The following is a 22359-nucleotide window of genomic DNA, read 5'->3' as shown; positions in this document are numbered from 1 at the left end:
GGACATACTGGAGCCTGTCTAGGGTTCTCCTGGGGACCCCAGACAGGACTCCATTACACTCGTCCAAATGGGAGGTTATGAAAGCATGAATGAGGGTTTCTGCCACGGAGTCAGAGAGTGATGGCCGGAGTCTGGAGATGTTTTTGAGATGAATAAGATTGATTTGGGGATGGATTTGATGTGAGTATGGAAAGAGCGGATGGAGTCCAAGATTACACCAAGGTTGCGGACCTCTGAAGATGGGCAGATGGCGCACCCATCAACATCTATGATGAGATCTCCAACCTTCTGGTACAGCGCTTTGGGGGCCACAACCAAGAGCTCTGTTTGATAAGGATGACCCAAAGGTCACAGAAAATCCAACAACCAGTAGAGTCATGTTTCTGCGAGGTTGGATTTACTGTAAAGTTGCTCAGATTTACTCATTAGTTAAAACGTTTGTCTATTGTGTGAATTCTCAGCTTCCCATTGTGTTGCTGTCATTTCTACTTATGAATCAAAGCTGGTAGTAGCGTAGGTCATATCTAATCATACCGTTCTTAAACCTTTCTACCACCGAAGTGTTGTCATCTTGTTATAAACCCTAATGATTTTACCTCTTACGAGTTACACCTAATGTCAGCAATTAATTGAATAAAATCAGTGGATGGGTGATGCTTTCACAACCTGGTAGAACATATTTGTGTTTCTGTTTTTCTGGACATGTTGTCAGTGGCAACTGGATACACAACAACTGGGCCACTTGTAGAAAATCTATACAGTATGTAAACAGCAATAATGTCAACCACGTTCTCTGTGGTATTTTTACTAAAAGGGTTGAGTGTACGTCATCTGGAAAGTTCAGGCCAATCATTAAATTATAAACACTTTGCCTTTTTTCCAAATGAGATGCATTACCATTCAGCTCTACCTAAAACGGAAAATGAAAAACTGTCTACAGTCCATACAGGGTTGAAATTAAAGCACACAAATGCTACATGGAAATGGGAAATAATGAGTTTGTCTGTTTTGTTCCAACATGTGTTCATAATTAGAATAATAGTAACTGTTTAGAGTGGAGATATCTGATTTGAGGAAGCCACTTTAGAACACCAGAAAATCATGTTTTTAGTGGCAACACAGTTACATCAAATCCTCTGTATTAGCCAAAGGGTCTAAAGGAGTATTGGATTTCTTATGTAAACACATGGACTTGTTTTATTGTTATTGCAGTGCAAAAAAAAGGCCTTTCCAGGTAAGCGAAAAGCATATGAATGGATTTGTGGGTATAGTGGTCCATCGCTTCCTTTACGCACATCCTGCCAATGCATCCGTGTACCAATCAATCAGTGAACACTGTTATCTGTCCCTGATTTGAGGCTATATCGCTCACACCAAACTTGTGGTATAAAAAGAGCAGATCTGCTTGTTGTGCACCAGAAGCATCACGCTTGTTGTGCACGTACAGTCTTCACAGGTAACTTTTTTTCGTTCATCGTTTTGTTTTTGTTTTTTCCCAATTCAGCTTTAGATTTTTTTATTATTTTGTCACTTCAAGTATATATATAACTTCTTTTTTTCTTCTTCTTGTACACAGACATGTCAGGGAAAATTATTGTGGTGTTTGCACTGTTGGTTGCACTGCTAGTCTCCTCAGCAGCTGGAGAGGCTGAGGAGACTCATCTACTACAGCAGCTTCTAGCCAAGAGGGAGAAAGTGAGAGGCTCAGCTGACAGACAGAAGCTGGGGCCTCAGGCTTCCCCTTCACGGATGGAGAGACGGGCACACCTATCGGAGGATGAAAGGGAGATTATGACAAAGCAAATAATGCAAGCAATTTCAGGTATGCTGTAGGTCGGGGTGTGAAAGTTCTGCTCTGATGGATTTGTTTTGCTTGTGTCATTACACAATAGAGTGATTGCATGATTAAATGAGTTGGCAGAGATCTAAAGATATGCTCACACCTGTGTGGTTCATGTAGGAATGGTTTGTTCACAGAGATGATGAACTCTGAGTGCATGTCGGATCGGGACTACCAAGGCTGGGTGGACTTTGGACGCCGGGACGCAGAATGAGACACACCAATGCCAACAACGACCCGAGAGCTCAGACTTACGGCTTTTTGTTCACATTTTATATAAAGTCAATGTTTCACTTTCACTCCAACTTTATCAATAAAACCATTTTGCAGAATTATAACAATAGTCCTATATGTCTTCATCACTGCCATGAGGTAAAAGAGAGACTTACTAAAGTTTAAAGGATGGAAATGCAAACTTTTATTCACAGGTGGTACAATTTACACACATTTTACAGCTCCAACGTTAACACAGGACAGAGCAAACAGTGCAGAGAAACAGTGGTTTGGTTGATTTAAGTCAGAACACAAATTAATAGAACTTGTGTTTATGATTTCTTCCCTTTATAGCAACACTATCCTATGCCTTTTTTTGCTACAGTTGATTGTTCAGAAAGATTTGAACAAAACATGCCGTTTAAATAATTAGGACCACTCCCCTACTTGTCTTTAAAAGAGGATTCCTACTTTAAATGACCCAAACCCATTCGGATTTCATTTATATCCCAGCAATTTCAAAATTCTTGACAACGTACAATTTTTCAGTCAACGCAGTGCTGTAATCTATATACATATTGCTTATAAAAAAGAAATCACATTTACTGTGTTTGATGCAGCATGGCACACCTGATTTGTTTTTGTTGAGGTTTTGCTCATGATAAAGGTCAGAAATCAGGTGACACTGTACTGTATGCAGCCATAACATGTGCTATTTGAAAGCAGGTGATGAACTGTAGAGCAGCTGAAGGATGTCATCATTAATATTTTTTATTTCAGTCAGTGCATCATCTGTCATTGCAATACTTCTTGATCAGTTTCTTAAGTGTTTAATTCAGTATAACGTGACAATCTTATGTACAACATGCTTTTCTCAATGTAGCAGCTAATAAGCAGGAAGACAAGAGTGTACTTTAGTGCATTTGAAAGTTCTTCAGTGTGACAGCATTGGTTTGTGGTTCAACTAACAATAATTTACTGCACATATGTTTTACTTTAACTTTCCCAAATGACAACTTTGTTATATACACAAAGTGATGTTCCACTTTGGAAACAGCAAAATGACAGATGAGGTTGTTGTTTTAAAACCAGACACAGGGTAAATGTGTAAAATGACAATCAAGAAACAAGGTATAAAACTTTTTCTTCATGAAGTTCTTTTTTTATGTGTAAAAAGAAGCTATTTCTGCAGGTTGCAGACAAACAGACTGGTGATTGGGTAATCAGTTTTTTTTCCTGGGACGAGGATGCCACACACACACACACACACACACACAACTACTGTACACACATTCATAGAAAAGAATATTACTGTGCACTACTGACAATTTAAAGTATGGCTCTAGCAAATTCTGTGGCTTTTGTTTTCAAGACACCAGAGCTGTGGGCCCTGAACTGCACAGTGGGGATCCAACGGCTGGATGTAAAGTCACTACGGTGAATGAGAGAGGAGGAAGTGGGGAACAGCCCTCATCAAATATTCAGAGGATGACTGACTGTTTCTCTCTCCCAATTGCGACCCGTCGTCCCCCGGGCTGCCACTCTGTGCAACCCCAGGCTTTGAAGCTTCTCCACCAAGTTCAAACTGAAAATGTTCCTTCTTCCCTCATTGTCCGATAGTGAGCCTCCACATTTGTCTTTTGCTGTGGAGGGGGAAGGTTTTGTACTATGGCTGGTGTGCATGGGACATGGGAAGGCTGAGATGCCACGCTCATGCAGCAGCTGCAGGAGACCCAGTGATGAAGCGACTACATCTGGGGGGGTGGTGGTGGTGGTGGTGGTAGTCCGGCCTCCAAGGCCAAAGTGATGCTGGTGCAATGACGATGAATTGCTCATGAGCTCACAGTTCCGACAAGATGGCAGGCCGAAAGAGCGAAGGCTGCCAGATGAAGAAAAAGAACAACAATCACAAAAAACAACACCACAATAAATAGAAGCTGTTTTTTTTGCACAAACATGCAAGCTCATACACAAATATTAAAAAACAAGACAATTTTAACAGTTTCAGTTAGTTTATTCATCATTGCTGTAAGATGGATAAACATGATGTTAGTGTGGCAGCGGTGATGAAACAGGATCTAGCGGTTTGCTAAGATGGAAACCTAGAAAGGGAAGAGACATTAAAACGTGTAGTGTTACAAGCCAAGAATATGTGGGGAGTACAAACAAATCATAGCAGTGTTAGTAGGAGGAGCCGAATGCAACACAGTGCATGCTAGTCCCATAAAGTAGACTTTTATCGTTTCAATAAGGTCTGAGCAAATGTTCTTATACAAAGACTTATTCATTATTAAGCTTAGTGTTATTTAGTTAAACAGACGTGGAACTGGGCCTCCAGAGTTAATACTGAAATCCAGCATTCATGGTGTATCCATAACCCTTGACTCTTACTTTGCCACGAAGGCTCCTTTTAGAGTTGGAGAAAGAGCCTTGACAGACGATTTCTGCCACTGTGGGGGTAAAGAACAGAAAGTATAGGGGAAGGAAAAAGCAGCATGGGAGAAAGGAAATCTGGAACATCCACACTTATTGAATGAAAGTGATGCTGCAAAAATAAAAAATGTGGATTAGTGGACACAGAATACTCTTTTTTCAGTTAACGGTAACTCAGGTACATCACAACGATACAAAAGCAAGTCCAAGTTTACTCCAGGGCTGTAAAAAAAAACACAAAGACAACACAGCATGCTAATTTGTTTACAGTAGGTTTATTCTTACCTAGTGGAGAAGGGGGGGATGGGAAGGGAGGGTTGAAGGACTTGGCAGGTGGTTATGGTATGTGTGGGAGAGGTCTGAGAGAAGTTGGGACCGGATGGAGAGACTGCGAGGTCATGGAGGCAGAAAAGGAGCATTAAACTATGATGAAAGTGACAATCAATGAGAAACTACAAGAGCTAATAAAGCTGGAATCTAAAGTAACACTACACAATTAATGGAGAGAAAGCAGTTAACATGGATTTTAGAGTGGATTTAATAAAGTGACAAAGCTAGTGGAACTGTGTGTGTGTGTGTGTGTGTGTGTGTGTGTGTGTGTGTGTGTGTGTGTGTGTGTGTGTGTGTGTGTGTGTGTGTGTGTGTGTGTGTGTGTGTGTGTGTGTGTGTGTGTGTGTGTGTGTGTGTGTGTGTGTGTGTGTGTCCTACCCATGCCATGTGTTCCGGAGAACTGCGAAAGATCCAGTTCATCCTCCTCCAGGTCGTTCAGACTGTAGACGTGTTGTATGTCGACCTCAAGCTCCCTGAAGTCTTTAGTCAGCACGCCCGGACGTGGATGTAGGATGCCTCCCAGGTTTGGTTTGGCCAACTGCTGCCACTGGTGCAGAGTCACCGAGCCTGACAACAGTGTGCAGTTACGTGTTATTTATAAAGTTAGAAATCAATATGATTTATTCAGATTGTTTGCCTCTTGAGCACAAAAAAGTCGGGGCATTTTTTTTTTTTTTTTGCCACTGGGAGTGACAATTGAACACCTCAGGCTTCCCATGTACATTGCTCCATCTCAGAAACGTGGCACAATTGGAAAAAAAAATAGTAGACCTAGTGGGGCTTAGGTATGGAAACTTTGGCATTCATGACCCTACATGGTAAATCACCCAATTGTGACAACATCATTTTTCTCAACCCCACTTACCCGTCGTTTTTAAACATATCAGATTCAAACTTTATTCAGACATAAATTCAGCTACAGTAGCTGGAAAAACATGGAGGGAAAGAGGAAAAGAAAATTGTATGTGATAGTAGAAGGTTGTCACGCAGACTAACGTAAAAACTGATTCATTATTCTTCGTCTTGTTTGAATTTTTACCAACACATGCTCCATTATGACTCTACATAAGCTGGGATGAGCACCAAGAAATAGATAAGACACAGTATAAAGCCGAAGCTTTTACCTTCCAGAGGTTTGACAATCTGCAGGCGGTCAGGCAGGTAGGACCTGGATCCTCCTGAGGAGCCACAGGAGGGCCGTGAGCTGCCATTGGAGTAGTTGGTGCTTGTCGATGCTGCTGGGCTGGAGTCCAGACTGTCATTTGGTGTCAGGAAGCCACTGGAGCACACGCCCTCTTCACAGTCTGCTGCCAGGGCATGGAGTTTACGCTCCCGCTCCACATCAAAGAAAGGCCGCTCAGAGGAATGGTTCTGCTGGCGGGCTGACAGGCTGCGCAAGGCTGCCTCGAGGTCCTGGCCTCCTGGTGTGCCTGGCTGGCCCAGACGCTTCGGCCCACTAACATTTGGGTGAAAAGATCTGATAATGTTTAAGCTGCTGCAACCCTGTGAACCTTTAAGTGGGTTAATATTATCAACTCATGTTGCACCATAATTTTAACTTGTAGTCAAGGTTTCTAAAAATGGCAAATATGCATGTAAATAATAAAAAATTAGATCTGAAATTTTCCATTTGATATAATATTCCACGTGTCATAACTATGCACATAAATACACTGCGTGTATGCCCACTCAAACACACCTTTTGTCTTCCTTTAGAGCACTATTGGAGCTGGACTTGTCCTCCAGAGTAAGGCTGGCATTGTCTGAGCCATAGTAGCTGGTACGGGGGGTGCTGGTACAGCTGGAGCGAATGGACACAGGGCTGGAGCCTGGCAGCCCTGGGGAGTGGCACCGAGACCGCAGCTTCACGGCCTTGTTTACCACCTTCACTGTTTCAAACACACGCCATGGGTGGTTCCTGCCGGGAGAAACAGGGCATGAGTGGCCATAAAAACATTACACACAATCTACATTATTCATGTCAGTTGTAGAAAGCATACTCTACTACCGTGTATTGCAATCACTGTATTTTTCAAACTGCAGTAGGTAACTTTTATGAATTGTTCATTATTTAGAAGCAACACATACTTTGTGTAGCCAGCATGTGTTGTCTACTCATTGCAAAGTAAAAAGCACAGGATCCCATCTAACCAATGAGAAGACTGAGGGAGGAAGCACAACTCTGTTCAGACAACCACTCCATGTCAGTTACCTAGACTGAAGCTAGGACAGCTGGGAGGTTTGCACCTCCCCCTTCCAGTCACCTTTGCTATGAAGTTACTTTTAACATTTGAAAAAAATGATTTTTGGATTCTTACAACCCATCCCTTGAATCTTTTTTTTCCAGAAGCTTTGCAAGAAAAAGTTAGCCCTCGTCCTCTCCTTTATCTCTTTCTTTTACGGTAGCTCAGTGAAGTAGCACTGCAGCCTCATGAGAAATAAAATTTGTGCTAGTTTAAGATGAAGTGTTGTTGTTCAGATGTCCAGTGTTTTAACAAACAAAAAACAAGGATAAAGATCAAGACAACTAGATGTATGTATTGGTTCAAATGAGACTCTAAAGGTAGGAGGTCTTTGAATTGTATCAAATAATGACTCACGTAAAGTAAATTTACTGGGTTTTATCCGGCTAGAAATGTAATGGTTAAGAACATTTCAAGCAAAGCCTTGCATATATGAGAGCACACAAACAAAACACAGACTCACTTGTACTCTGTGGGGGCCGGTGTGTCCAGGCCTTTGCGGAAGGTCCCCTCAATCTCGGCTGCCAGTGAGTCCATGGGGAGGACAGAGGCCAGCGCAGTGTACCGTTGCACCGTGCTGTTGGGCAGGCTCTTATTCCTCAAGTTCTTAATGTCTTCTCGGGCCTCGCAGAGCATGTCCTCACACTGCGAGTACTTGTCCTGCAGGTCCTTGAGCTGCAGACAGGGAAGACATATCTGTCAAACTATAGGACAAGAATACTACATAGCAACATTAACAATGTCAGAACTGAATATCCACATATACAAGGCTTAAGTATGGTTCTGCAAAGATGCATATATAAACAGGTCTGTGTAGGGACGCGCAGAAGGGGTTTCTGGGTAAACGAAGTAAATGAAGTATAAGGAGCCCCCCTGGGGTCAGCTGAAACCCTCGGTTTAATAAACTGTTCACACAGATTCATAATTCGTGCTCTCGGTTTTTACAAACTAAATTTCATCAAAACAAGCCGTCCTCCAACCTGGAGAAATGAGATTGGTCCCTAAGCACCACCGGCTGCTACTAGACACCAATGTTATTTCTCCAGGTTGGAGGACGGCTCATTTTGATAAAAAATAGTTTGTAGCTCATTGTTAACCTTAGTCCGTTAGGAAAGATGCATCATTTGTCATCATTCATCAAAACTGTGAAGTAGTTCGCAGAGAGGCAAAGCGCAGCGCAGGAACATTCTGAAATTTGAGCGCAGAGCTCGGCGGCCAATCCAAAGGTGGTTTGCAACACCAAGGTAGCGCTGCACCTAGTTTCCCCATGGAGAAAACAACGGTTGTACCACAGATCATCTTAATTGAGTATATTTTGTCAAAGTGATTGTAAGGCTACATTTACATCGCTACAATTTGGTTTTTAAGCATATATTTAAGCCAAAAGCAAACTTCATGCACAAAAGTAGCTTTAGTAGAAGAACTTATTTCTGTTCAAAGTAAGGCAGCATAGAATGTATACTCCGCCCGTTGCTGGTAGTGGGAATGTGCCATGGGAATGTTAGTAGATTAGAAGTCTCAAAGAATGAGACGTCATGGCCCAATGAGCTGGGACACATTGGCGTCAGTGTTGGTGTTGCCAAAGGTCTCCGTTTGCAGCTGTTGAGACTGCAACACAACCCCGGAGATTCAAAACCAAAACAGGTTCAGAAGGTTTGGGGGCTCTGACACGCTAGAGCGCTGTGAACGTAAGGTGTAAATGCAGCAAAAGATATTAATTTTTAAACCAAAACGTAGCAATGCAAATGTAGCCTAAGTGTCTTGCCTCTGATTGAAGATTTAGCTGGCTCTCACGAGAGGCATTCAGGTGTTGGTTCAGCTCCTCATTCTCATTGGTGAGCTAGAGGGACAGAGAAGAAAGTTAGTTTTTACTGTGATTTGAAGTCCACAGTTGCAAACATGGAAACGGTCTCTCACCCCTTTGCAACGGGCCTGCAGGTCAACAATCTGAGCGAGCAGTGAGCTGATCTCCTCCTGTTGTCGGAAAAAGTCCTCGACCTTTCGGGCTAGCTCCTCCGACAGGTCGACTACCTGCTTATTGACGGATGCTGAAACACACAAGTCCCGAAATCACACCTGTAACTGATTGTCTTTGTGTTATTTTCATATACTGAAACAAGACTGTAACACTTACAGAGTTCTTCTACACACACCATCATCAGCTCCTGCTCTTGCTCCTCGTAGTTGGCTGTCTCTGTTGTGAGATCACTGGCCTGCAGAAAGGATGCAAATGTCTTTAAACAATTTAAACATGACATATTCTATTAAACTGTAAAATACTTTTTGTGAATAATTTCATCTCTTATATTTGACGTTGTCATTTCAAGGTACTACATACATTTTGTGTATTTGTTCAATTGAACCAACAGCCCACCTGATTCAATCCTTACCCAATGCTAACACACACACACACACACACACACACACACACCCACACACTCACACATATATATATAAATCCATAATAAACAATAGTTGTTGCTTCTCTAAATATTGACTGACGCCTCCTTAGCATCACATTAATGACTTATTCATAGGTAGAAATATGTTTGTTTTGCATACATGTGTTTATTTTGCATACATGCCATGTATAATTAGCATAAGGCATTTTTGGTGTTTTCAAGCAATTTCTGCAAATAAATGTGATACTATAAATGAAATTACTTTAGGATTAAAACAAAATGTCATCAGTAGTTCATAAAACAATTTCAAAAGCTAGATTTTATACAGACATGACCCTATAAATGAAGATGAACATTTTCAGGTGTTTTATTACATCTTGTATGTATAACCAACTTTCCTTTCATTTCATTCTGTGTGAAAACATACCTCTAATCGCAGTTTGCGGTTCTCGTCCTCTAAACCCTTTAGTTTATGCTGCAGGAAGTCGTGGTGGACCAAGTTGCTGAGAGAGCTGCAGGATTCGTTCCTTTTTATTCTATGACAATAAAATACACATTTGCATAAGACATCTTTCTGTTTTTCTCTCGGCTGAATAACTATTGTGGGAAGGTTTCAAATGATTTTGATAGAATTGTGTGGTAACTACTTAAGTAATTAAAATTAAACAATTCATATATACATACATACATACACACACACACACACACACACACACACACACACACACACACACACACACACACACACACACCACACACACCACACACACACACACACACACACACACAACACATACACATATATAATATATATTACTATTACATACTATAATACATTAACATACATAATATCATACATAACTACATATATATACTACATATACATACATATATTAACATACATATACATCATATATATATCAACATATACATATAACATACATATATATATACATACATATACATACATATATAACATACATACCTATACATACACATACATACATACTATATATATACATACTATACTACATACATCTACATATATACAACATCTATATATACCATACATAATACTATACATACATATATATACATACATGTATATATAATACACATACATACCATATCATACACTATACATATATATATACATATATACATACATACATACATATATATACATCCATATACATACATATATATTACATACATGTATATATATACACATACATACAACTATATACATACCTGTAATATATATACATACATACATATATTACATACATAATATATATATACATATATACATACATACATATATATATATACATACATACATATATATACATACATATATTAATACATACCTTCATATAAATATATACTATACATATATATAACATACATACAATATCATATATATATACATACATATTATATATACATACATAGATATATATTACATACATATATATATATATATACATACATATATATATAAGCAACATATAATAATATACATAACATGAATATATTATATAAACATACTATATAAATATATACATACATATATATATATATACATACATCTACATATATATACTACATACATACATGTGTACTATATATATACATACATACTATATATATACATACAATATATAGATATACATACATGTGTGTATATATAGATATATATACAAATATCTAATAATGTTATATATATACATACTACAATATACAATATATAATATACCTATATATACATATATCATATAAATATATACTATATTATATATATTATATATATATATAATATATAATATATATCACACACACACACACACACACACACACACACACACACCCACACACCCAATCACACCACACACACACACACACACACACACACACACAGTATATACAAATCTACACTATGGTTTGAGTATGTTTTTGTAAAGCTAAATATGCATGCGTGCGTGCGTGCGTGCGTGCATGTGTAAACTCACGGTGAGCGCAGTTCAGCGTTCTCGATCTCCTCAGTGCTCGCATAGAACTGAAGGAGGTCGTCTCGCATTGAGAGCTCATGGCGAAGCTGAGCAATCTAGAAAATAATAAGTGTAAGTATAAGTATAAGCACCATATTGATAACATAACACATCATATACTTCGGTGTGACTGGATCTCGTTGACTTTGTTTATACCTCTTCCTTTGCAATTTCAAGCTGTTCGTCAAGCATTTCATTGCGTGCGGTTAATTCGAGGTTTTGCTTCAGGAGGGATTGACCAATTCGCGCTGCTAACTCGAGATCCCGCTCTTTCTGCAAAGTGATACAAAAATACTACATTATTTAAAGCACATTTTTATTTTTTGTAAAAACTTGACACATATACATTCACCATCTATGTGAGGGAAACACAATTGTGGTTATGCTTTTTTGTTCTTTTACTGATTGCAATGACAGAAACAAGAGAGCTTAAAGGATGACAAACAGTACCAGTCACCGAGGCAGAGGACTTTAATCCTCTATAATCTTGTTCATCTGCTGTGTGTCTCTCTCTTACCTCCTCCAGCAGGTGGGTGACTGCCTTGATGTCATGATACGTCTTGGTGACCTGGCCCACTCTGTCTGAGCACAGCACTGAGGGCGGAAGGAGAGAGGAAGTTAATGAATGGAGGAAGAGACGGAGCTGTACATGGCACACAGAGGATACTGTAACAACAAAACCTTGGAGAACTTCTTTTGATTAGGACTGATCTCTTCCTCAATTTCTGTATTTCAACCAGCTACTGAACAAGCCAGCCTTACTACAATAGAAAAAGAACATTTTACTTATACGAGAGATTACAGTCTAATTTGTTTCTATATCCACTTGCACTTTTAATAAGTTAGGTGATATTGCTGTTTCTGAGCAGTTAGTCAAGAATTAACATGGCGGACAAATCACAGTACTGTACCGGAATTCTTCTTCAAGTATCTTTTCCTTTGATTCTCTATTAAAAGTTTTTTTTTTTGTTGCATTTCTGGATGCACTGATCTAATTAAGTGTATTACAAGGATTATTATTAAAAGCTGAGGCTGCTCTCATGAACATACCCGTCACATTCTTAGGTTTTAATATTAACTGTAGAAAGACCAACAACAGACACAAACTACAGTATTCTTTGTATGAATGAGAGCACTGAATGCAACTTGTTTCTTCTTAATGGTCCGACAGCAACAGACCACAACATCTCCACGTGCTCTGCCAGATACTGATCCTCTTAGCTTGATCCCTTTTAGCCCAGATAAGACAGCAATGAAGACCTCGTTCTACCAATATAGCTCAGTGAGAAAGACTGCCAGGGCTAAACTGTGTGTGTTCACACCAGCAGGACATGTGCAGCATAGAAGGGATAACAGCGCTTGCCTATTGACCTGCAACTTTGTTTACATCCTGTAGAATGGTTTGTTTATGTCCACTTTGAAACTCGATTAGGTTGAAGCGGTGCGGAAGGTCAATGAGTCATCTTTTAAGTTAAGACGAATCTAGTATGCGGTTCTAAGCTTGAAGTCATTATTGTACTGTATACATGAGCTGTATACTTGTAGTTTGTTAATCGTGCATATTTCATTAGAATTTCACAGAGTAACAAACCGTTTAGTAAAATACTGTGTTTTAATGTTTTAACTTTTGTAGTACTACCTGCAATTGTAGGTTTGGTGCTTTAGTAGCATAACTTATTAAGATCCATATCACCTTTTAACATCTGATTAGTCTGTTAAAAGGATGAAGAAGATTGGCCTGAACTAGTGTGCAATTCTGAATAACACTGCATGCCTCTAAACTAAAAATCAGTTGTGTAATCTTACTTTGGTAGAAAGCTTATCTGGACTACAGAGATAGTAAATTGCCATGAAGCAAAGTAATTAGATTGAGGTCCTTGAATTTGGCCTGGAAACACAGAGATTGGATAGCTGTATCATGGTCTAATCAGCCTAATGGAAATAACCTAACCTTGGGCTGAACTACTGCACTGCACAGTGTACTGTAGCTGACCATGAATTATATAACAGAAGTCTAACAAAAGTCTTTTTTTTTTGAAGATTTGAGGCATGGTTCCATCTTCACTAAGAACATTGAAGAGTATTGAAAAACATACGTAATGCATTTTAAGCCATTCAAATAATCACAAGGCTTTTCCATATACATGTCAAAAGTCACTCCTGTTAAAGATGAATCTGGGACACTAGGATGACAAAACTGACAAAAGAATGTTGGAAACTCTCTCAATTTCATTTAACAAACTTGATTACTGAATGTCTAATAGAAGGATACATCTTGCACCACTGTCCAAACATCCCTCCCAAATGCAGGTAACGGATAGTGGCATTCTAGTTTGTTAAATTCTGATCATAATATGAAATATCTCGCCAATTGTGATAGTCACATCAACTCTCAAATTCTAAAATGTTATCTTTAAGCCAAAACAAGTGACAAGAAGTCATTAAAAAAAGTGCACATTTGAACATTTACAAATGAAGTCGATAATAAATAGACAAACTCCATCTGCTGACAGAGATCATATAAAAAAAAATAAAAAATTCTTTCCTCTTTTTTTTGGGCCCTGGGACACATTCTTATGTCTCAGTGTATTTGTAATTGTGTTTGTAATTGTTCTTAATTTCTAAATAAAAAAAATATGACCACAAAAAAAAACTCGACAACAGCTATTAAATGGACCTTGAGGTGAAATGTTTTGCCGTTGTCAAGAATTAAGTTTGACCCTAAATTTATCAAATTCAATCAAAACCGCATATTAAAAAAAAGGTACAACAGTACAGTACTCACGTTATCCACATTTAACAGCCACCTAATCAACAGCTGGGTGGTCATTACCGTTCACTAGGCTACTTCAAATCAGGGGGTACACCAAACAATCCTGTTAATAAAACAGTAAACTACAGCCTAAATGACACATAATTACATTAATTGTGTAATTACCGAAAACATTCTATAAATTAGCAAAGGTTAATCAGATAATAGTTCAACGTCCTCAAATCCTATTGTACTTGGAAGTAGATTGCAGCACTTGTGCTAAAAGCAAAGTCAGGACCAGGACTGTCGGCAGGCACCAGATAATGTCCTGTACGTACACACGGTTCACTACAAGGTCATTCAAATGCTGTTAACAGTGCAGCACGTGAAGTCATTTCCATCCGCGGTACAGTCAATTTCCTTCATTTCATGTCAGTCTACATCAATAGTAGTTATTATTATTAGAATTATTAATAAAGTGAAGTGTATCAAAAGGCTTTTTTGCACTTAAATAAAAGCATCCTTCAGCAAGCAAGAAACTGGACACACACAATCACACACACAATCACAATCACAATCACAATCACAATCACACACACACACACACACACACACACACACACACACACACACACACACACACACAGACACAGACACACACACACACACAGACCAGCTGAAATACCTGACCTACTTCCTCCTGACCTGACTGCCACAGCGTAGAGCAGATCAATGCCAGCTAGAGGTTTTAGGGTTTGGGTTGAGCTAATGAATAAGCCTTGCTTAGGTATACTTATGACATCTGTTATCTCGTGGGGATCAGACAAGCATGGATGAGATCCAAGAACAAGATTCACATTGATCCCCTATTGATCTCTATTGTTGGGGACTTGACCAGATTTGCCGCAGCTGAAATTTGTCTCATAAAACTTTACTGTAAATCCATCTGGACATATTTTTAGAGCAATTAAAGAGTTTAGTGTATACACATTTTACAATGGTAACATCCATTTCACTAGAAAAGATTAAGGAGCATTTATAAATAACATTATCAGGGTCAGATTGATGACTAATAAGTTATAACAGTTGGATTGTAGCCTAAAGATCCAGGCAATATAAACATATCAATACACAGCACACGCAACAACGTGCCCAACAAAAAACAACTAAGGTGTGCAGCAAAAATATATCCAATTAATTTATGCTATTTAAAAACAGATCATGTATAAATCTGTACACAGTATAATTGCTTATATGCAGCATAAATGTTTGTTTTTGGAGTGGTGCCCGTGTCGCAGTATTCGTGCGGGTGCCAGCCACATGCCCATTTAGACAAAGAACGCCAGGTACTGATGAGGAATATCGGAGACATGCTTAAATTATCTAATTATTGGGACATATTCATTGACAAGTATTAAAAGTTTAAATTACATTAAGTTTTTATTACATGAAAAGCAAAGACAACTGACAATACTGGACTGAAACAATGGCAGCAGCGCAGTAAATGCACTTGCACTTTTTGTCCTTCTGGACCACAGACCACAAAGTAACAGCAATCATTTGATAGAAAACGCATTCAGGTCACTCCTTCGGTCTCATTTGGCCAATATTTATTGATTCTCTGTTTCCAAAAGCACAACTCCCCTCTGAGATTTAAAACATTGTCAGAGAAAAAGGAATTAAAAAAAAGTAAACAGTAACATTAAAATGCTATTCCTTAATTCTATGGCTCTGCCTTCCATATAATAACATTAGCAGCACAAATTCACAATGCTGCCAATGACAACTGCTCGTATGCACACAGGGCTCGATTGAGCACACGCACACGCACATTGACCTTCACCACACTAAGAGGGAACTGAAAATATTTACACATCTCAGGGCACTTTCATGTTGAACTGAAGCAGTCTCATGAAAAGAGCTGCAAAAACAAGCCTTGTGTTGGATGGTAATCATCATTTGCATGATGCACTTTCAATCCTTCAATGACACCACTGCGTCCTGCAGGACATGCAGTGCACTGTAAAATATTAACGCCGTTAGATAAAAAAATCCTTGACAATGCCATGTGCAGCAAAACACACCAGATGGCAAGGTTTGACTTGCAGGGCAGAAAAATCAATAACCATGACACATTATCCTTCATGCTTTACAGTTCATTTCTCTGAACTTGCTCTTCTAAACAGACTCTGCAGATCACTGATCAGTCTCTTTTGCATGCCTTCCTATCTACCTCCCCACGCAACGCCTTATCTCACCTTGTGTCACCTCCCGGCAAAGGCTCTCCTTGTTGCTGTTGTTATTGTTATTGTTATTGTTATTGTTTTTGCTGCCAAGGAATTTCTTCTCCTTCTCCACTACTTCATCCACAAGACTGAAAGTACTCTTCTCTTCTTCCTCCTCCGATGCAGAAGAGCTCCACACTTCCATGGTAACGGGAGAGAAACAGCCCTCTGCCGCTGTGTCCATCGGTTAATTCCCTTCTTCTTTTAATTCTACTTTGTGTATGCTGTGCTGTCACACAACCATAGTGTCTCTGGCATCATTCTGCTGGCCTGTGTGTTTGGATAACAGTATCCACTCGCCTACACAAGTGGGTGTATACACCTGTGTTCCTGTGTGCAAAAGAATCTGAGCTGCTTGGTGTTAATAAATAATCCCTCAGACTTTAATGGCCATCTGTCGTCATGCCTGCATTCGTTCACCTGGCCACGTTGGACTACCGGGTAGGAAAGAAGGGGAGGAAGAGGAGGAGGGGTAAGGAGGAAGAGAAATCTAAACCACAAGCCACAAAAGCTGATATTGATCACACTGACCTTGTCCTGGCACAAAAAGATAAGTATCGTTAGCTATAATTGAAAAACTAATTCAGGATGGGGATGCTGATGCAGATTAAAAGGATGCTGCATTAAACCCACCCACCCCTGTGAAATTGAGGGAGATGGTAGGTTCCTCCCCTGCCAATGGCTGTTCTTGGTCTGTGCACATACGTAATAGCAGATAGAGAGACGGCTCTGCGTAATACTGCTGCAGACAAGCCCACACCCACTTTACAGAGGTCTGAGTCTGAGATTGCATGGGTTTTGACTGGGATTTCTGAGAGAAAAAAATAGTTTTACTCCAGCTATTCAGATATACGTATCCCTATACTTAACTAAAAATAAACAGAATCCATGTCAATCTGAATATTATGGGTACTTTCTGTGAGCAGACAGTAAATAAATATTCTGTTTACCTAGATTATAAGGGGAACCACAAAGATTTGTTTTCATCTTGTATTCGTTTTATTTTTACTCCAATCAGGAAAAAGGCATTTCCAATGAACTTTTGAGTGAACTCCATTGTGTCTCAATGTCCCGGCCATCACATTCACTGTCTTGTCTCTGTCCCATGCCCATAGAGTTGCACAGTATTTTTTTTTTGTATTTTTTTTTTTTAACAATCAAATATTTACCTCCTCATCAATTTTTCACCCACAACTGACTGTTTCCAGGTCAAATTTAGCACGCAAGAGACAGCCGAGAAACAACTTTCCCCTTCTGCGATATCACATTTCTTTCTGCGCTCCCGTCTTTGCATGCAGTTATTGTTTGCAGAATGAAATCTTTGAGAGCAGCACATCTTAATGAAACTGATACAATTTAAGAAAGAATCATATCACAGTCTACATCACCACCCGAGGAAGCACCAAAGAAGCGGGCTGCTGACACACACACATATTATATATATGTATATATATATATATATATATATTAAAAAAAATTGTTTACCACTTACCCCTTATATACATGTCTATTATTATTTGTCATTGTACTTGTTTTGCAGAAAAGAATTTGAAAAATAATTTAAATAAATGAAAAGAAATACGGTTTTCACCAGGGGAGCTATGCTCTCATAATGGTTCTATTGAGTCAGTGATGTTTCAATTTCCTGTTCAGCAAATGTGGCCTCAATAAACTGTTTTTATCATGACATTGATTGATCAACCAGTTGAAGTTAAAAGGCCGGTGGTATAACAACAAAACTAAAAATGCTTCTAGGGAACAACAGTTATAAGGAAGTAACGTCTCAAGTACTTTGCCCACAATAAAAAGCAAAGATTGTTCAACACTCTGCTTTGACATCATCTGGATCTCTGAGATGAACTAACTATTAACATATTCATGAGGGGCAGTTCGCTGTTTTTGTTTCAAAACACAGGCAATAAAGTACACTTCAAATAAAAATGTTGATAAAATCAACTGTAACTCAATGTGACAATATAGAAAAAAAGCTTCATATATCGCTAGTACAAATCTCTGCAAACTGAGAGCTGGTATCACTAGTCAATATTTGTCTAAGGAAACACCCTGAAAGGTCATTTGCCACGTTGTTTTGAACCACAGCATCACGTAGCGCCTATATTTCTTATCTAATATATAAACAATCATTCCTTAAAGATCAGACATGCTCTACCAGCTCCCAACTAAAAGAGCCACACATGCTGTAGACAATGTTTAAAATGAAACCAGACTAGTGAGCACCCTGTGCTGTGCTGCACTGAGTTGATTTGTGAGTACTTCCCATGTGCTCCCCATGTGGATTAGAGGTTTTACATTTCATTATTGTTATTTTAGGTGTGACTTGTGCAACAGCTATCGATTTACACATCCACCAGACACAGAGCAGCTTAAGCATTTTGTGTCCACCTGACAAATGTAATGTAGAACCAACTCTACTCTTAGTCTCCACCAGCTTCTGAGTGAAATATTTGGCTCTTTAGCTGCTAAGTGCTCGACTGTGTTCACCAGCTATTCACTAAGTCTGTCTGTCTGCCATTTGGTGATGAACAAGAAGTGCAGAGTGGGTTTATAAGAGCTTTTTCACTGAAACCAGTTGCCTGTTGTTGTGGCTGGAAACAAGGTTGATGAAAGGAGTGAAACTGAATCATAACAGTAAAGGTTGTGGGCTGTAAAAGCAAAACAATGAACTGAAAAGTGTTGAAATACTCCATAGAGCTGAGAAGACTGCCAAGTCAGGGGTTGGACGCAAACACTTTGCAAGACTAGAATTAAAACACAAACAGATGGTGCAGAGACGGAAGCAGTGCACTAGAGCAAAGAACACCAAACACCATATGCCACCTGCAAAAAGGTGAAACACTGCAGCATGGCACAATCTGCACGGAACAGGTTAGTCTGTCATGGACCTGACTTTAGCTGTTGTTGCTGTTGCTGTTGTAGTTGGCATTAGCTCAGCGTTTAATACAACACTCCCATACAAACTGATTCAAAAACTGAGCGACTTGGGCTTGAGCAGTTCACTATGCTCCTGGATATCTGACTTTCTGAGCAACAGGCCACTACACGTCAGGATAGGCACTCCCACTGATCAACTTTGATCCTAAACACAGGAGCACCACGGGAAAGCATCCGTAGCACACAACTCCCATTTCACAAACAACTGCTCCTATATTCACCTCTCCAATACCATTATCAAATTTACGGGCAACACCCCCGTAGTTGGACTCATAACAGACCATGACGAAACAACATCTGGCTCAGTAGTGTCAACATAACAACCACTATTATCATGTAAAATGAATCTGCAAAGTATTTTCTTGATTAATCAATCAATCATTTGAGTTTACAAATGTCAGAAAATAATGAAAAATGCCCATCACAAACATGATGCATCCAGTCCCAAATATTTTTCACATCAAAGGTCAAAAGGTGATTTGGGTAAAAAGAGGTGGGGCTTAATTTTAAATTAAGGCAACAATGTCTATCACTGGTAACGCCACACTGTTGAATGAATTACTACTCACAGAAGTACTTGAGTGTCTCTTCAATCTGCTCATGTGTGAGTCCCAGAGCGACTGTTGGTGGCAGCAGAGGGGTGTGCAGCCAGTCGTCATTGTCGTATCCAAACACACTGTCTGCTCGAAGAGTGTAGTTGGGCTGACCCTCTGATAGGAGGCTCACTATCTCCAACTCTGGCAGGTCTGAACAAAGGTCTGAGTGTGGGGAATGTTTGTTTGTACATGTGTGCATTTGTATAAAGATCCATGTGAGCCACGATGTATGGGTTTATGTATGAGAATAGAAAAACAAAGACAGAGAAAGGAAGCAGGACTTTAACAATCACAATTACTTTCACACGGCACACTGCCCTCTGCTGATAGATCTATGGACCTACATTGTTTCCTTACTAATAAGTGTACACTATTCAACAGATAACTGAATTAACCTATGGTGCTTGGTATTATCAACATATAAGTAATTTGCAAATGAATGAGTTAGATAATGCACTTATATATATTTATCTTTCAAAAAGATTTGTATAAAAGATATTTCTCCTCTGCGAATTACCTGTTAAAGTTGACACATCATGGCAGGGTCGTTGTCCCAGGTCCTCAGGTGAATTAAGATGAAGAGGCTGGGGGTCCACATCCAGGGCCCCCGACGCCTCCCCCCGCCCCTCATGGAGGGAGAAAGCTGACTGGGAGTCCAGGTGGGCCTGTGGGGGCCAGTAGGGACGAGAAGAAGAGGCGGTAGAAGAGGCAGGGTGGGACAGCTTGACTGGGGTGGGAGGGTTCAGGGTGAAGACAAACCCAGAGCTGGGTGTCCCACTGTGGGACTGAGGCCCCCTGGTGGCTCAGGGAGACAATGCAGGCTTCCAGGGCATCAGGCTCTGATTAGCTCTTAATGACTAGAGAGAGAAAAATGCAAAGAGGAAGAGAGGGGAGAAAAGAGAGTAGAAACATGAGAATGTTAAGGAACTTTGTGCAGAAATGTCTTTAATATAGCACTGCACAACACTAATAATTATTTTACTGAAAATTGCAATCATATACAGCACTGTATGCCAAACTGCAATATAATTTACCAGCAAATACACGTATCTAAAGAAAAACTACTTCTTACTTACTCTGTAATGTTTTCTTTACCATGGCGATTTAATAGACACACAATTGGTCCAAAAAATTAGGCATAGAGTTTGTCATCTTTCATACTAGTAATCGGATTTGGAAATTCAGGTGGGTCCTACTGTATTTTGTCCAGCTTTTTTCTTTTATTTGTGCAGCACTAATCTAACATACTTTGTATCCGTAATTAAACAATAACTAGCAAAGAAAGTGACATTACAATATAAATCATTATTTTAAAAAACTCCAATGATGACTTTTTTATTACATCTAATCAGGCTAAGTAATTGAGACTCATTTATTTTTCAAAAGATCTGGACTCTATGAGCATCAAACCTTTTGTTTGATCAAAGAGCTTTTCTTTGGAAGCAAAAGTGGGTCTGGTCTCTGTTTTAGGGTCACAAAGATAGAGTTTCCACTGCCTGAAGCTAAACACAGATCAGGTTCCTCATAACTGTAAAAACACACACACCACACACACCACACACACACACACACACACACACAACACCACACACACACACACCACACACACACACACACACACACACACACACACACACACACACACACACACACACACACACACACACACACACACACCCACACACACACACCACACAACACACAACACACACACCACACACACACGGAGCCAGTACTTGCTATATGGATGTTAGTGCCAGTACAGTAGGGTCTTATTCCATACTAGGGCTGGGACGATATGCCTTTGTCCCAAATCGATTATTTCACAATACATGGGTGCCAAATTGATTTGTATTGCAATATTTGTTTATTGTGATTCTAGAGGTATTGCTATTCAATGAGTATTGAAATTATCTTTTCCTTTGTTACCAAAAAACAAAAGGTAAATAATAAACTTCTAGAAACAATGGCCCTCATTTATGAAACGTACGTACAACCTAAAACAGGCGTAGGGCGGGCGTACGGCAATTCCTACGCAAAGGAAGGCATTTCTTCAATCTTTCCATGAGCATAGGCTGCAATGAAATCTCACATCTGGTCTGTACTTGTGTACACAAGTTTTCAAGTCAGCGTGGACTTGCGGTGCAGCATATAAGTAGTTTAACAGGAGAAGGAGAAGTCATCAGTTGATTACTTATCAGGAATGGCAGGTCTGGCTCTTTTAGAAGACCTCTATGCGCCGGTACAACAGTGCACACGTAC

The 22359-nt window shown here is 39.5% G+C and overlaps 2 protein-coding genes across 3 annotated transcripts; one reads left to right on the top strand and one right to left on the bottom strand.

Moving 5' to 3' along the window:
• Nucleotides 1–728: 728 nt before the first annotated feature.
• On the top strand, nt 729–2172 carry LOC116700590 (gastrin/cholecystokinin-like peptide). 2 transcript variants are annotated; one of them, XM_032533918.1, is made up of 3 exons: nt 729–1456; nt 1577–1822; nt 1978–2172. In XM_032533918.1, exons 2-3 carry the CDS (start codon nt 1579–1581, stop codon nt 2052–2054), a joined length of 321 nt encoding a protein of 106 aa, XP_032389809.1. In that variant the 5' UTR covers nt 729–1456; nt 1577–1578; the 3' UTR covers nt 2055–2172. The 2 variants fall into 2 exon arrangements, 1 of the variants encoding a protein (XP_032389809.1); XR_004334690.1 differs by lacking the exon at nt 729–1456 and having other exon boundaries at nt 1611–1822; nt 1961–2172.
• Nucleotides 2173–2238: 66 nt separating this feature from the next.
• Nucleotides 2239–21195, bottom strand: hap1 (huntingtin associated protein 1). Its single transcript, XM_032535906.1, has 16 exons — nt 21174–21195; nt 20615–20899; nt 20071–20259; nt 12030–12106; nt 11669–11785; nt 11474–11568; nt 9889–9997; nt 9194–9272; nt 8977–9107; nt 8825–8899; nt 7523–7734; nt 6516–6734; nt 5941–6293; nt 5195–5383; nt 4772–4874; nt 2239–3932 (listed from the first exon to the last, which is right to left on the bottom strand). Exons 1-16 carry the CDS (start codon nt 21193–21195, stop codon nt 3527–3529), a joined length of 2661 nt encoding a protein of 886 aa, XP_032391797.1. The 3' UTR covers nt 2239–3526.
• Between the last annotated feature and the right edge of the window lie 1164 nt (nt 21196–22359).

The sequence above is a fragment of the Etheostoma spectabile genome, chromosome 2 (assembly GCF_008692095.1).
Source record: "Etheostoma spectabile isolate EspeVRDwgs_2016 chromosome 2, UIUC_Espe_1.0, whole genome shotgun sequence".
Taxonomy (NCBI): domain Eukaryota; kingdom Metazoa; phylum Chordata; class Actinopteri; order Perciformes; family Percidae; genus Etheostoma; species Etheostoma spectabile.
The sequence above is the reverse complement of the archived record's forward strand: the minus strand, read 5'-3'. Positions and strand labels throughout refer to the sequence as shown.